The sequence below is a fragment of the Castanea sativa genome, chromosome 1 (genome assembly GCF_040712315.1).
Source record: "Castanea sativa cultivar Marrone di Chiusa Pesio chromosome 1, ASM4071231v1".
NCBI lineage: Eukaryota > Viridiplantae > Streptophyta > Magnoliopsida > Fagales > Fagaceae > Castanea > Castanea sativa.
The window spans coordinates 24,413,994-24,431,495 of record NC_134013.1 but is presented as its reverse complement, the minus strand read 5'-3'; the positions used below and the strand labels follow the sequence as shown (position 1 = coordinate 24,431,495).

Genomic DNA, 17,502 nt, shown 5'->3' with positions numbered 1-17,502 from the left:
TAGAAACAAGTTTTTTTAATTAAATTAGATTTAAGGTTTTTTTTTAAATTTAATTTCTGTTTTATATAAATTTTCTGACGTGGCTTTATTTAAAAAAATTAAAATGCTGACATGGCATTTAAATATGCCAAATAATCTTTTTTAATAATATTTAAATAGCCACGTCGGCACCACGTCCACAACAGACATTCCGTTAGCCACGTAGGATTTCTCCGTTTCTAGTCTGACGGAAAGGACCATTTTAAAAACGATTTTCTTTTTTTAGGGATGACATTAGCAAAGAAATCAATTTTGGGACCAAAATGGGAATTGACCCAAAATGTAGGGACCAAAAGTGCATTTTCGCCTTTTTAAAATTGAATTTGAACAGTATTCCCTTGAGAGTAATTTTTAAAATTGAATTTGAACAGTATTCCCTTGAGGGTAATTCTTAATATAAGATATCCACTTCTGTATAATTCAGATTGACTAATGGATTATGGGAACAAGAGTGCTCATAATGTCCAATTTAAATTTTCTGTTTCATTCAAATGTTGGCAAGAGCATGTTGCAAGGACTGCAGAGGAGATGTAGTTGGTGCACTCTGTCGGGTACTCCCAGGTAAGTTCTCTGTGGTTGAGACTGAAGCTCTAGCAGTTGAGGTGGGAGTCATGCTTGCAAAGGAACTGGACATTCAAAAGATTATTGTAGAATCTGACTCTCTCTCGGTAGTCCAAAGTATTGCAGCCAAGGATTTAAGAGGTGAGTCTGGTCATATTTTTCAGGGGATTTGTTGCTTCCTAGAAGGATTTAGCAGCTGGCAGATTCGGCACCTGAAAAGGGGTTACAACAGGGTAGCGCATGAGCTAGCCCGCTATGCAAAATGTAATGGGATTAGTCAGGTGTGGAGCGGGATGTCTCCTCCAGTAGTGAAAATTTTGATTCATATGGACTGCTTGTAATGGGGCTGTGCCCTTTGCTCTGTTGTAATTCACTTTCTGGTTTAATGAAAGTTTCCTCATCAAAAAAAAAAAGGTGAGCTTATGCTAAGTCATAACTAGTAAGTTTGTCACTCAGGAGTTACATTTGCAGATTCAGATTGTCTACATAGCCAAGGCATGAGATTAATAGAAACCATAAGTGTCTAGCTCCCGTGACTACCTTGCTAGCACTAGCAGTTGCCTCAAACACTATTGATCTCAACTTTGAGCCGTGCAAATTTTATAAGCATTTAAGAAAACCAAGATCCAAATCAGTAATAATAAATACAAAATAAATAAATAACAAGCATATACACAACGAACACAATAATTTACATGGTTCTACGAGATGCCTACATCCACGAGCAGTCAATTTCAAGGTACTAACTTTGCACGTTTTGGTTGGAGGCCTTCCCAAACTAAAATTTGCGCGTATTTGGTTCCAGCTTTATGCAGTTTGGGTAAAATGTGCAAAAAGTTACTTAGTTATGAAGTAGGGTTGTCCAAATAGGAAAAAGTCTCAAAGTTGATTTTTGTAGTTTTCCACGAGTCATTTCTAGCAATCTGGATGCAATCTTGAGACGATGTTTTTTTTGCTTGATGTAGATAATTACTTCTAGGTTCAGAAAGTATCAACTTTTTGGACTAACGTTGTGTGAGCGATGAGAAATTTGTGTGCAAAGAAGGTGCCAAAACCTGATTTTGGACAATTTTGTGGGTTCCGCATGATTTTTCCTATTTTTGAGAACTAATTTTTTGGCCTTTCCAACCTTTGTTTGTCTCAAACGAGGTAAGTTGGAAAGTTTGCATCCTCTACTTTTGAAAGATATCGTGCATGGGTGCAACAACCATACATGACGACAAAGGAACATACTCCCACAAACAAGGATGGAGCACCATAACCCAGTTTCATTGGCTAAAGGACTTCACTGCAATACTAGTGCTAGCCTATTCGCTCATTTCAAAAGAGTAGTAGTCTGGTAGGGAAGAAAAGCTCAAGAGTAGTAGGCTAATAGGTAGTGTTAGAAATACTGAATTCAATAGTATTATATTTCTTACAAAAAGAATATACATAAGTGCCTTTATATAGGAGGCATATGAGTGCAGTACAAGTAAGAGTGTAGTACAAGAATGTGTGCTATACAAGTAAACTAGTTGGGCCTAAAGCCCACAACACTATACATGTTAACAGCCCCCCTCAAACTCAAGGTGGATGTGAGACCAACTTGAGGTTGTCAACCAAAGTACGAAGGCGTCCCTTAGGATGTGACTTGGTGAAAATATCTGCAAGTTAATCTGTAGAGGAGACTGAGATTAGCTTGAGAGCACCATGGACAAGATGATAACGGATAAAATGACAATCAATCTCGATGTGTTTAGTCCGTTCATGGAAGACATCATTGTGAGCAATATGAATAACACTCTTGCTGTCACAATAAAGAGGAGTAGCAGAGGATGTAGACACACCTAAGTCTTTGAGAAGCCATCGTAGCCAAAGAAGCTCAGATGTGGTATCAGCAAAGGCACGATATTCTGCTTCAGTACTAGAACGGGCCACATGAGTTTGTTTTTTGCTTCGCCAAGAAATCAGAGAAGAACCAAGAAGAAAGCAATAACCAGTGGTGGACCTGCGATCAGTGGGATCTCCTACCCAATCAGCATCAGAAAATACACGAAGAACAAGAGGAGACTGAGCAGAGTAGAAAAGACCATGGAAGAGAGTGCCCTTTAGGTACCGAAGAATGCGCAGAACAGCAGCATAGTGAGTCGATCGTGGAGCAGACAGATACTGGCTCACCTGGTGAACAGCATAAGAAATGTCTGGACGACTAACAGTAAGATAAACTAGGCTGCCAACTAAACGTCTGTAAAGAGAGGGATTAGACAATAGTTTCCCCCTCGAGGGAGTCAGATGCGCATTAAGCTCGACTGGAATGTTAACAGTCTTGCTATCAGTGAGTCCAGCTCTAGACAAGAGTTTAGAGGCATACTTGGCTTGAGTAATGTAAAGTCTATCTGTAGAATGAGTGATTTCAAGACCTAAGAAGTAGCTGAGATGTCCAAGATCTTTCATCTCAAACTGCTGACTGAGAAAATCCTTGAGTTCTTGAATGCCACTGAGGTCATCACCAGTTATGATCATATCATCCACATACAGGAAAAGTAAATAGTGCCTTTGTCAATGCGACAAAGAAATAAGGCAGAATCATAATGACTGGCCATGTAACTCAAATGAGAGATGGTAGAGCTGAATTTGGCAAACCAAGCACGTGGAGCTTGTTTAAGGCCATAAAGTGCACGTCGAAGGTGACAAACCTTGTTTGATTCAACAGAGAGACTAGGAGGAGGTTGCATATAAACTTCTTCACTTAAATCCCCATTAAGGAATTCATTTTTGACATCCATCTAGAAAAGATCCCATTTAGTGGCAGCAACAACAGCTAAGAGGGCACGAACAGATGAGATACGAGCAACCGAAGCAAAGGTCTCTTCATAATCAATCCTATACTCCTGTGTAAAACATTTTGCAACAAGACGAGCTTTGTAGCGCTCAATGGACTCATCAGAGCGAGTCTTAATCTTGTAGATCCACTTACAACCAACCACAGATTTCTCAGGGGAGAGAGTGACCAAGTCCCAAGTATGGTTTTTAGATAATGCATCAAGTTCCTCTTTCATTGCAATCTCTTGCCATAAAGGGTCAGTGGAAGCCTCACGATAGGTGTGAGGCTCGTGCAGTGTAGCAAGGGCAGTGTAACAATGATAGTCAAGTAAATGTGCAGGAATAGACCTTACCCGAGTTGAGTGACGAGGTGGAATGTCTTGTGCATGATCTTTAGGCGGAGTAGGAGCAGGGGACCCAAGATCAGGGTTGGGTAGCTCGTCTTCGACCTGTTCATCTTCCACCTGTTCATTAAAGGGGGAATTAGGAAAGGGATTAAGGGTATCTGGTGGTTGGACAGAGAAGTCAATAGAAGAATCAGGAGCAGCTACAGGACGGCCAGGAGCAGCTACAAAAGGAATATGTGTCTCATTTGGAAATAGATCTAAGACAGAAGAGGAAGATAGAGAAGCACGGAAGTAAGAGAGCTCGACAAAGAGGCGATGTTTCCAAAAGACAACATTGCGGGAGATACGAAGACGATGAGAAATAGGATCATAACACCGATACCCCTTTTGAGTTTCGCCATAGCCAAGAAAACAACAAAGTCTTGACCTAGGCTCAAGTTTGTTATGCTCATGTGGCTGAAGAAGAATGAAACAAGCAGAGCCAAATAAGCGAAGGTGGTGGTAGTCCGGAGGTGACCTAAAAAGGCGCTCATATGGAGTTTAATTTTGGATGACAGGACTGGGAATGCGATTAATAGCATGAATAGCAGCTTCGCCCCAAAAAGGAGCAGGAACTTTGGTAGAGAGAAGAAGAGCACGAACAGTGTCAAGAATATGACGAAGTTTTCGTTCGGCTCTACCATTTTGTTGAGAGGTATCTGGACAAGTTAGTTGATGAACAGTGCCATAGGAATGCAAAACAGCTTGAAAAGCATATTGAGTGTACTCAAGAGCATTATCATATCAAAAAATTTTGATACGTTTAGAAAATTGAGTTTCAACCATTTTTGCAAAATTAGAATACACTAGCAATAATTCAGAACGATGTTTTATATTAAAGATCCAGTTATAGCGAGAGTAATCATCAACAAAGATAACAAAATATCGAGATCCACCAATACTAGAGACAGAGGAAGGTCCCCAAACATCAGAATGAATAAGGTCAAAGATATCAGTGGATATAGATCCACTAGAATTGAAAGGCAAAGCTGGTTGTTTTCCTAACTGACATGAAATACAATCAAAATTTTCTGTAGACACTGAACCTAACAAACCTCTAGAAGTCAATTGTTGTACACGGGAAGAAGATGAGTGACCAAGTCGAGCATGCCAAAGCGCAAAGGAAGGAATAGAAGAAACTGCAGCAGCTGCGGCAATAGAAATAGAAGCAACAAGTGGAAGACGAAGGTTGTCCACGGGAAACATACGCCCAACTCTGGGACCGGTCCCTAACTCCTGTCCCGTCCTTGGATCCTGCACAATACACCTAGAATAATTAAATATAATTCGATAACCCAACTCAGCTAATTGTCCCACAGAAAACAAATTGTAAGAAAGGTCAAGATCATTAAAGGCCCTAGAAGCTGAGAGGTTGGAGGTTGAAATGGAACCTATATTATGACCAGACATTGTGGAACCATTTGCTGTACGAATAGTAAGAAGGTGTGGTGCAGGTTGAAGTTCAGAAAATAAGGACAAGTGAGGTGTCATGTGATTACAACAAGCAGAATCCATAAGCCAAGAGGAAGGAGACATACCAGATAAAGCTGAGAGAGAAGAGAAAAAAGATGCATTACCAACGATACGAATGACATTGGCGATGATGTTTTTAAGGTCATCTGTGGACATGGTGAAAGTGCGACCTGAAGACTTAGACTATGCAGAGACGGAAGCCATTGGTTGGACACTCTCAATGGTAGCAATAGTGGCAGCAGAAATTGAAACAGCTGATTTATTGTGCTGATAGCAAGTCTCAATATTATGGCCAAAACGTTTGCAAAAATTGCAAAAACGTTTGCTGGATTCTCGGCGACAATTGTTGCAAAAGGAAGAAGACCTGTCCTTATTCTTCATTTAGAAGCAAAATATGCAAAAATAGATTGCAAAAATAAAATCTACACGAAAAACTGGGTAAGGAGCACCTGGACTGCAAAAAAAAATCAACCTTGGAGAAAAGTCAACGGTCAAAGTCAACCTTCAAGTCAAAGTCAACGCTGGTCAACGCAGGTCAACGGCAGTCAACGCGGGTCAACGTCAGTCAACGCAGGTCAACGATAACATGGCGGGTGACGTCAGCAGCGTAGATGGACGATGATGTCAGCGATGACGTGGCAGTGATGACGTCACCTAGGGTTGACATCAGCAGGTGCAAGTCTGGCGCGTGCAACGCGTGTGAGCGCGTGGCGGTGCGTGAGGAAGAATTTCGGCGCGTGAGCTTCAGTGCAGAAGATTTGGACGGCGCGTGGGGGTGCGTGGAGGCTCCAATTACTGCGAGGTTTCCACAATTGAGTAGATCGGGAAGAGGCGATCACTGTGGTACCTGAAAAATATTTATTGGAGCAAGATGCACGGCGGAGGTAGGAAGTACAGTGGTCTGTGTGGTGCGGTACTCCTCCACGACGGCGGTTGTAGGTCCAGAACCCAAGGACAACGACTGGAAGACGTCGGAGGTTCTACGGCGAAAAATTGCGTCAGCTGCTGTGATAGTGAAAGCGATGTTGAGAATATAGTACCACCAATAAAGACAAGACTGCTAAGAAAATGTCAGAGCAGTGGCTCTGATACCATGTTAGAAATACTGCATTCAATAGTAAACTAGTTGGGCCTAAAGCCCACAACACCATATATGTTAACAGGTAGGAGAGAGAGGTCTTATAAAAATTTAGTCATTTTTCTCTATGAAGAAATAGTTCCAAGAGAAAGAATTTAACCTTTGCTCTACCCGTGGTTTTTCATAACAGATAACATGGGATTTTCCCCGTAGATTTTTGTATATATATTCGCATCTTTTTCATTTCCATTTTCTCAAACATAGAACCCAACTTTCAAAGTCAACCATCACTTTAACCTAATGGTGCCTAAATATGCTTGTAGTGATGGTCAAACAATCGTGCTTCCCAAATCACCTTTTTGAAATCTAACTACCATGCACATCGCTCCATTTTTTCTAATTTGGCAAACTCCAAGCTTCGAATGGCAGTACCAAACCCAAGTTTTTTATTAAAGATCTCACTTTGCTGTTTTCAAAAATCCTTTATGTTCAAGTGGGATTTATGGTGAACAGAGCTTTACCAAATTGAAACTTTGTAAAATTTATGAGCTATTTTTGGAAGACCTTTTGGCACATGATGCGAACAAAGTTGAAATTCTCCACAGCATACCATCCTCAAACTGATGGTCAAACTGAGGTTGTCAATAGGAGTCTAGGAAATCTTCTAAGATGTCTCATAGGTGAGAATGGTAGGACTTGGGAATCTATACTCCCTGTAGCCCAATTTGCATACAATAACTCAGTCAGTAGGTCTATATATATGATTCCATTTGAAGTTGTTCATGATTATACACCTAGGAGACCTTTAGACCTTCTCCCAATGTCCTCACATGATAGGGTTTCTATGTTTGCAGTAGAGTTTGCTAGTCACATGCATGAGTTGCATAAAGAGATTGACAGACGAATTCATGCTAGTAATCTTAAGTATAAGGCTCAAGCTGATTTACATCGACGTCATTTAGACTTTGATGTAAGAGATTATGTTATGATTCGTATCAGGCCTGAACAGTATCCTTCAGGAACCGTTAAGAAATTACAGGCCTGTAGTGCTGGCTCATTCAAGGTATTAAAGAAACTTGGATCTAATGCTTATATGATTGATATACCTTCAAATTATGGTATTAGTTCTACTTTTAATATTGTTGATTTAATTGCTTTTAAAGGTCTAGCAGTTATTCCTTATGACCCTTTTGATGATCCACCCTCTTTTTCTTTGGCTAACCCTGTCCCTAGCCCTACACCATCTTGTTTCCAAAAGGCACATAAAGATATTATTGATGTTATCTTGGATGAGCAGTCTCTTTTCACTAAGGATGGAACAGTTCAACGCTTCTTGGTTCGCTGGCAAGGACGGCCTGATTCCGATTGTACATGGATCACTAGAAAGGAGTTGTAGCAACTTGATCTCGCTCTTTTGGAGGCTTACTTGGATACACTTGCTACCACCTCATCTCTACCTCTTATCATCCGTACATATGAGCGTCGACGGAGGCACCATGCTAACCCAGTGAGCTTGTGGCTCGATGAAGCTTATTTGGATGTCACTTGATCCTTATGAGCTTTACTCGACGGGGTCGAGTTTCTCCCACCCCAGGGGAGTTGGTGCTGACACCACATGATAGCACATCTGTGGAGATTTTCTTTATCATTTATGTTATCTTTATTTGGGTTTATCTTTAGTATTGGATTAGTATTTGAGATTGTTAGGATTATCGTGTTAGTATTTGAGATTGTTTAGGAGTTTATCTTTATCATTATGATTCCTGGAAGCTGTATATAAAGCTCCAAATGGTTCCTTTTGTATTTTACAGACTATTATTATTATTATTGAGATTATTTGTAGAGATTGCATTGATTTGTTTGGTGGTGATTCCAAACACCTTAGGTAGGAAGCCTAAGGTTCTACGGTAGGACTAATCTAGGTGGGAAGCCTAGGTTGTCCTACATCAGAGACCTTTCCAACGATTCGTTATTTGTACAAAACCAAGGTCGTTCGATAATAATTTAATTAGGATTAAATCATAATCAAACTTTGGGACACTCTTTGATTAAATCATCTTCTCGTGCTTCTTTGATTTCCCAAGTAAAGCCTTATGAATTACTTTCTAGATTAAGAGATGGTTCATTCACCTTCACCTATGTCAAAGAGAAAATTTTCTCTTATCATAAACTTCTCTACCTCATCCTCATACTTGGTGTTTGCCATCTTTGGTGTAACTTAAAAATTGAATCCTAATTAACATTCTTCTAATGCTACCTTGTACAAACCCCCAAAAGAAGCATAAACTGGTTAGGGTCAAAGGACATGTGCTGCTCACAAAGAGAATGGTTTTACTCAAATTTGGTCGATATGACCAACTACGATTCAAGCCACAGACGATACATCAACATTGACATATAGCATCAGGTTTGGAAAATCAACGTCACCTATGACCAACATATACATACATACATACATATATATAATTTAAATAATTGGAAGGAATTTAAAGAATGTATTGTGGGAAGTTTTGGGATTTAGTAATATTCTCTAGCTAGCTTTATCCAAGGAAGTGCTTGTACTAAACATAGGAGATGATATATATGATATACATCATAGAAGTTTACATGAGTGAATAGTAGTTTATAGTTTATACCAAACTTTTCCTAAGGAGCTATCTACATATATATATATTTTTTTGTTACATGAAGGAAGAGAGGAAAAGAGGGAAAGGGGGGGGATTCATTGTTATTCAAAATAACCAAACTCTCTACATATATATATATATGTGTGTGTTCCTCATTTCTTTCTGTGGTATCTTCTTAGGTAGACTTTAACCTGTCCAAGTTATACACCTTCTGCAAACAAAAACAAACAAAAAAAAATGATAAATAAAAAAAGAACTGCATGCATATAGTGTTAGCAATCATGAACTTAAGCGTACCAGGATAGAGTGGATTTCCTCTAGAAAAGGCAAAAGTAATGAAATAAAGGTGTGCATTTGCTCTTTAAGGGTATCATAGTTATCATCTTTTCCCATTAGGAGATTGGTGAAGGTTTTGTTATCAGGCACTAGTTTTAGAGCTACCTGCAAACACTGTACTTGTTAGTTGAAAGAGAAGTTGAAAAAGGCTGATGCAGCATATAGTCGCATGATCATGCTTTAATGCTTGACAAAGCTTATCACTAAGACAATGCCTAGAAGAAAACAAAGCAGTACTCATGAGGATAAACAAGACATGAAAAGCCTTGATGGCCCAGGCCAGACAGACATTAATTCTCAGCTCAAACTAGGTCAATTTGAGTCACCCACCTAGATGAAAAAGAAGTGATGAAGATAAAAGGAACGGATATAGGCAAGTAGGGAGGGAGGTATTATTACTTTCAAAGCAGCTGATGATATCCATCCATGCCATGGCTTCAAAGTGAGGTTGTAAGACTCTTCTACTGCTTCTTCCATGCTCTGCTCAGGATCTCTTGCTAAGTTTTGTAATAATGCCACAGTAAAATCCATGGATCTGGAGAGAGAAACGAAATCATTTGTATGTATAACTAAATACCTAGGCCTAGCCATTAGATTTTGAAATTGAGATGAGAATAGTTTGCCAAAAAGGATGAAGAAGAAAAAAAAAATTTGACTCAGCTATTAGCCTATTTACAGTCTTAATTCTTAAGATATATTCAGTAGTTTAGAGTAAGAGGAGAGGAGAGTAGAGGGTAAGGGGGAAAGAGAAGACAGGAGAGGAATGGTTACCCTTTCCTCTTACTTGAATATTTTAATAATTAAGTACTAGAAACAGGAATAATTATTCATCCCCTAGTTTGATACCTTAAAAATTATTATTATTAAAATTATTAGCTAATGAGGGTATCCATAATGCTTCGAGCACTTGATTATTTTTCCAGATGTGTATTCATATCATACTAAGTAATTATGAGGAGGAATCCATTGAAGTGATCCCAAGATACTAATTAAAAATTTCGAGTCTTAGTCCTCATGAATCATGATTCTAATAAGGCATTTGGAATCACTAGACCAACCATTTGGATAGGAATAGTCATAAGTTGACAATTATGATCTATTTGCTAATTTTAAAAAAATAAAAATAAATTTATATCATAAGGGCAAAATTAATAATTTTTTTTTTTTTAATATAAGTGAAACCTTTTCCCCTTCTCTCCCCTGCCTCCAAATTCTCTCAATTTCGAGAATTAAAAATTTTCAAACTCATCTCACATGATCCAAACTAAACAAAAAAAATAAAAGGCACGATCTTTTGTGATTGAGTCGGATTAGAATTAAAAGGGTTTTTTTTTTTTCTTCTTCTTTGGGTGTGGGGGGAGGGGAATAATCTTTTTGTTTGTTGGATCATGCAGTGACAAAGAGATGAGGCTTGTGGAAACCACAAACAAGATGGCATGGACAGGACAAGAGACTCTAACGACTAACTTTGTCTGACCCGTCATTGGCAAACTGAAGACAAAAAATTTGCCGTGCCACAGACTAAGTTAGGTAAACACATTTATTTTTTTATTGCATTTAATGTTATTACTTACTGCACTAAGTTGTAGTCTAATAGTAATATTTATTTACAATAAAGAAAGGTTGCTTCTCTGTTACAAGCTACATAAATATTCTCAGAAAAAGTTGCTCGATTGCTAGGATTATATTGGATTCGAAACATCACCATACCTTTTCTTTCTATAAAAATTTTTAATGTTAAAAGACAAAGATATAGATATGTTTACCTGGTAAGCCAAAGGAAGGCTTTACTACAGCTTTTAGCTTTTCTTGCATTGCCTTCACTGGCCTCTTTCTTCAATATCTCAACCAAATTTGAATTCAGTAAAGGATCCGATTCATGCGCCATTTCCAATCTCTATAACACGAGAGGGAACATGAAAATGAACTTAATCAAGGATAAATAAGCATATATTTCTCAATCATTAATTTCTGGTTAGAAAATAACCAATTTTAAAAAAGCCAGAGAAGCAAGGTGTTCCAAAAATCATGACTACTCTATTCATAGAAGAAATTCTATGAGAGATACTTAATACTACCCAGAAATTTAAAAGAAGAATAAAAGGGAGATTTTTGGTATGCCTTGATGTTCTTTTCGAATTACCTGAATATTCTGATTTATGTCATGTCTCAGAACAGCCATTGTTGGTCCAATCTTATCTGCCAAAGAATTTATTCCACAGAAGGGTTATGTGAGTTTCTACATGTACAAGTAGAAGAGCTACTGTGAGATAGAGAAAAGAGAGAGAGAGAGAGAGAAGACCTACCTAGAACTTGAATAAACGAGTTGCAGACATAAAGAAAAGGCTTTGTGGGGATGTGATCAGCAGCATCATGATTGTCACTAGGTTTAAGCTTGACCATCATAGAGAGCTCTTCAATGGCAGACTTTATCTCTGATCCCTTCTCCATCTCTCTTCTCCTCTTCATTTCAAACTCTTATCTTTTCTTTCTCTCCCTCCTCAATCTTCTCTAATTCTTGATTATTATTGTTTCAATATATAGCTCTTAAACCACTTGGTATATTTAATTTCCTATAAATTACACTTCCCAAATTCTAACATTTAAAAAGAGGGAGGGGGAGCCTTTTGAATTTGCATTGATGAGTGATGACTGTCACGCTGATAGAGACTAGCAACCCAAATGTTACTTTTTAAAGTTTTAGATGAGAGGCAGTTGCTTCTCTGGTTGAAACTCCGAACCTTTTTTTTTTTATGGGAACATTTTTTTTTTCAAATGTTTTATTAGTCTTTTTTCTATAAGCCATTGATGGAGACATTGAATTAGACCTCGGGGTAATCGCCTCTCTTAATTGCAATTTTATATTTAAGACTATACTTTGATATGTGGGGCATATAAGTTTGGCTAGATTGCCGCTAACAGTCTATCATTGTCCTGAGTCTTTGCTATCAGGACTCGCACTTTATCCTTTACCAGTTGAGGGAATATTATCATAATGTTGGCCATGTGAAGGATGAAAAGGGCTAAAAAGAGGCTAGCTTTTGAAATTTGAGAAAAGGTTGATATTACGTCTTCAATAAAAATCCTAGCCGTGACTACAATTCGGGGAGCTGAAGCCAAACTCTACATACTAGCTGGAAAAAGTTTACCTCCATACTGGTGCAGAAGAAAACCCCTCATGAAATGATAAAATCATATACATATAGCGTATTTAACGAGTTATATAACTTTCATAAACTGGTGCAGAAGAAAACCCCCCATGAAATGATAAAATCATATACATATAGCGTATTTAACGAGTTATAAAACTTTCATTAAAAAAAAAAAAAAAAAAAGAGCTATATAACTGGTTTAAATAACATATATTATTAATCGTCATAAAATGAGTTAGAAGAGATTCTTGTAAACTAGTTTGGAGAAAAATTGTGTCCGACCTAATTTTGTCTCTTACTCTTTTTCATATTACTTTATGAGTTTCTATCATATTAAATGACAAACAAAATTTAGTTATAAACTTGATTGTATCTAATAACTACAATTCTCCCCCTTAAAAAAAAATAATAATAATAACTACAATTCTACTCAATATTTATTTATTGGATATGAATTTAGAAAAATCCTCCATTGGATTACATTTCTTATATCATCCATACTTGTAAAATTTTCAGAAGATTAAAAATCAATAATTATGTCATCAACCAAACATTTAAATTTTAAGTTTTTATAATTTATAATTATATATAAAAAATAAGTTTATCGATCGAACATTAAACTATTTTCGATTGATGTAAAATTTGATTTTTGTGTTAAGGATATAAAGAATATGCAATCTAATTATTAGATTTTTAAAATATGTTATATTAAATTTTATTTGCATTTACCATGCTACTATACTCTCTAGAACATCTAATAATTTTCAACTTCGGTGATCATTTTGCGTTTGGTTATATCTGGAAATTGATCAATATAAAGAAATAGATCCAAAACGGTACTTCATAGCTAATCCATAGATCTGATTTTTTTTTTCTTTTTCTTTTTTTCTTTTTTTGCCTTTCTACCATGCCTGTACATCTTTGAAGAATTAAAAGTCCGACTAGCTAGGTCTAAATATGGAAAGTCACTATCACGGTAGTCACTAGTCAGTATGTTACTGTGTTTCCAAAGTCTCCTTTTAGTGGTTATCCAAAAAACAAAAAACAAAAAAGAAAGAAAGAAAGAAAGGGTCTCCTTTTAGTTTGACATGGTCCTAATACCTTTCGTGCAAGCCAAATCTTAGTCTGTCCCTTTGGAAACTTGCGCATAGTTTTCAATAACTTAGAGCAATTGCATCAGTTGGTGTATAAGTGTGTATAATAAAAGAAATGCTCAAATTTACATATTTTTTATCAAAAACAGCTCATATCAGCTCGTGCATACCTGTTTATATTTTACATTCTCCTTCAAATTGCTACAGTACTGTGTAAAGTTACATGAGTACTGTAGCATGTGTATTTGATTTTTTTATAATTTTTTCTCTCTCCTCCTACTGACTCTCACCTCCCTTTCTCTCTCTCTCTCTCTCAGACACAGCACAACTCTCTTTCTCTCATCTCATCCATTTTTCTTCCTCTAGCCGCCGATCGCCATCGCCGCCGATAAGAACAAGATCGAGCAAGCCGAGTCGCCGGACGGCCATCGCGAGGAGGTGGCGGTGCTGCGAGGCGTCGATCTTGCTCCGATTGAGTGGGCGATGAATGAGTTTGGGTGTGGGTGAGGCTTGACGGAGTGAGCTCAACGGAGAAGACGCAGTGAGGGAGACGGAGAAGACGCAGTGAGGGAGGGAGAGTGGGTTAACGGAGAAGATGCAATGAGGCTCGACGGAGAAGACGCTCGCCGAAGAAGACGCAGTAAGGCTCGACGGAGAAGGCGCTCGCCGGAGAAGACGCTCGCCGGAGAAGACGCAGTGAGGCTCGACGGAGAAAACACAGTGAGGCTCGACGAAAAAGACGATCGCCGGAGAAGACGCTCGCCGGAGAAGACGCAGTGAGCTCAACGGAGAAGACGCAGTGGGGAGGAAAAGAAATAATAAAAAAATGTAAAAGAAGGAATATTTTATTAAATAAATGTATAGAATAGATAAACTGATATGAGTGTTTTGTAAAAGTGAAGGTGTAAAATAGAAAAAGTTGGTTTTTTCGTGTAAAATAGACAAAAATTATGAACGAGCTGATGTGGTTGCTATCTACATAATTTTTATTAAAAGATATAGTTGTTGATAGTTTTTTAGGACAAAAAAACTAAAAACTAACTTATTTTCAAAATTTTATAAATATATATATATATATGAGAAAATTTTTAGGTATTCTTGGAGTATGGATAAATAATGTCATTTTCTCTTACATTCATGGTAGACTTCACAATGAATTTAATAAATAAACCTCACCATAAATGTGAAAGGAATAAGCACTATCCTTCATTTTGGAGAGTCCCTATAAATTACTCATATAAAAGAGACAAAAAGTGAAAAAAAAAAAAAAAAACTAATTTTTTGCCAAAATAAAGTTGTCAAGGTTGAGTCAAGAGCTTGGTCAATCTTTGGCATTAGATTTTATATGGTTGGCACCATGAATTAGGAAGCACCCAACATTACAATTCCCTTTTGGAGTGCATCCATTTGTACCTCTTATTCTTCTTTGAAATTCTTTTTGCATTTCGTTTGAAAACTCAATGTTCATGTCGTTGTTGATAGTTACAGCATCCATTGTTAGTTAAACTGTCCAAAACAGGCGACATGGGACGGCACGCTAGAGAACCTCTTCAGTATATGCTTACCGCAGTGACTCAGTGTCAGTGATGTCCCCCAAACATTTTTAATTGTCGAATTTTAGATTGTTTATTTGCGTTTGCTTCAAGGACCTAAATAATTTGCTAAGCCTTATTCTTTTTTTATTTTTATATTTTATGGACAAGTTATTATTTGTTTAGTTTCTCTATACTGTGACTTAATACTGGATATATTGTATAACATTATAGAATCTCAACTTACATCACAAACTAGATATTATACTTGAAAGTCTACCGATCATGCGAATTACTTAATGCCACTATTGGAGTAAAAATTCTTTTTAATTTTTTATTTCTATGTTGGATCCAAAATCTGTGAAATGACAAAGAAAATGGGATCTAAGAAGACTTCTAGCTTTCACACAGACCACAAATTGATAAAGACATATTGTAACTTAAAAGAGAAGACATGAAGAGCACCGTTTTATGAAATGATCAAACCGTTGAGTTATGGTTGTAGGTTGTAACTGAACGCGCATGATGTAATTAATATAGATAAGGCCCATATCCATACTGAACCTACTGTCTTATAAACACAAAAAAGAATTCGCTCTAAATATATGTGAGACTCACAATAACAGACAAAGTGTTTGGAGCACCTCCACACCAACAGTAACTTGTACCAGTGCTGTTATGTACTGTGGGTTAGTTAGGATTTTAAGAAAATAAAAGGCATGGATATTTATAGAAATTTTGAAATTTCTTACTTTGGAACAAAAGTTTGGCCATTTTGGTTTACTAAATACAACCTTAGGCATAAGAAATATTTATCATCAGCGAGGGCCAAACTAAGCCCAATTTGCTCTGTGTATCAATGTATTGATGAAGACAATAGTGGGTGTTTAGTAAAGTAATTTGAATTATGTTGTTTAAGTGTTTTTGATATATGTATAGGTAAAAAAGTGTATAAAAATGTGTAAAATGTTGTTTAAAATATGAGTTATTGTATTAAAACTCACATGTCAAATAAATTCCTAAATCACTCAAGCTGAAATGGGCTATAGCTCGAAATGTAACACTCAAGAAACAGCCATACGGATTAAAGTCAAAGGATTAGATGAGAATGCAAATGGATTTCTTGGAGATCCCAAAAATAGATAAGAGATTTAAAGAAAAAAAAAAGTGTGAATGCATGGATTCCTTCGGGAACCAAGATCGCTTTAAGCAGTTGAACTTTTAAAAGTACACCTCTTTTAATTGAATAGCGAATATAAAAGTCAATTGTAATTAAGTTAAGGCTAGATTCTGGCCTTAAAATCTAGCCTTAACTTTAATTACAACTGGCCTTGACTTGATTACAATTGACTTTATCTAGGCCATAGTGAGCCAAGTCTTGCTATCTTTCTAGATCAAGGATCTTCTTGAATGACATGACAGATTTGACGCTCCCAATCTCAATCTGTATTTAACTAATCATATAAATGATAATGAGAGAGAGAGAGAGAGAAAAGAAAGGAACAAAAGAAAAGAAATTCATGGTGTAAATAGAAATGAACAAAGTAATTAGAAATGATTAGAACAATTAATGCAGCTAGTTTAGGAAGAAAGAGAAATGAAATAATGAATAATGTATATTAGACTATTAGTTGCATTAATTAGATTATTAGACTAGTCGCGGACTTAAGAGCATATTTTGCTAAAGAAATTGTTTTTAAGGTAACGTTAGCAGGCATCGTGTCGTGCTTGTTAAAATTTCACATTATGAGTTTTACTTAAAAAAAAAAAAAAAAGTTGTCAAAAGAATTTTTAAAAATTGTAAAATAAAAAATATATAAAAAAAAAACTATTGTTACTATTAAAAGTTGTCAAAAAATTTGTTGTTAAGTTAACACAACCCTTGTTAAAAATCGTGGAAGATATATTTTTTAATTTTTCTAATCTTATAGCTTAGGATAACTATGAGTTGCATTATTTTACAGTACTTTAAACTGGTCGTTAACTCATTATGCTTATCCTTTTGGCATGTCCTCTTTTTGTTCCGAATAGTTGTTAATAATATCAACATATAGTTTACAATGATGATAATGACATAGATATGCCAGGTTATTTCTCTCGTATAAGATTGAAAATAGTGCATCACATGGGGAGAGAGCATTCTAACTTTTAGGATCGATTTGGGGGTATAGATCATTAACGAAACAAAGTTTTTGGAGAAAAATTATTTAAACTCCTCATATATTTTTATATTGAGTGTAAATTTTAAAAATCTAACAATTAGATTGCATGTTCTTATTATTCTTCATGCTTATAAAATTTCAAGAAGATCAAAAATCGATTGTTATGTTATCAAATAAATATTAAAATTTCAAGTTTTTGTGATCTAAAATTGTTTATAAAAGATAAGTTTATTGATCGAAGAATAAATAACATCCGATTT

General features: G+C 36.5%; 2 protein-coding genes across 2 annotated transcripts; one reads left to right on the top strand and one right to left on the bottom strand.

Moving 5' to 3' along the window:
- Nucleotides 1-530: 530 nt before the first annotated feature.
- On the top strand, nt 531-941 carry LOC142623382 (uncharacterized). Its single transcript, XM_075796790.1, has one exon. The coding sequence runs from the start codon at nt 531-533 to the stop codon at nt 939-941; it is 411 nt and encodes a 136-aa protein (XP_075652905.1).
- A 7,937-nt stretch (nt 942-8,878) lies between these two features.
- On the bottom strand, nt 8,879-11,902 carry LOC142622042 (glycolipid transfer protein 3). Its single transcript, XM_075795452.1, has 6 exons — nt 11,609-11,902; nt 11,446-11,501; nt 11,069-11,199; nt 9,702-9,837; nt 9,264-9,407; nt 8,879-9,177 (listed from the first exon to the last, which is right to left on the bottom strand). The coding sequence occupies exons 1-6, from the start codon at nt 11,769-11,771 to the stop codon at nt 9,142-9,144; spliced, it is 666 nt and encodes a 221-aa protein (XP_075651567.1). The 5' UTR covers nt 11,772-11,902; the 3' UTR covers nt 8,879-9,141.
- Nucleotides 11,903-17,502: the final 5,600 nt, after the last annotated feature.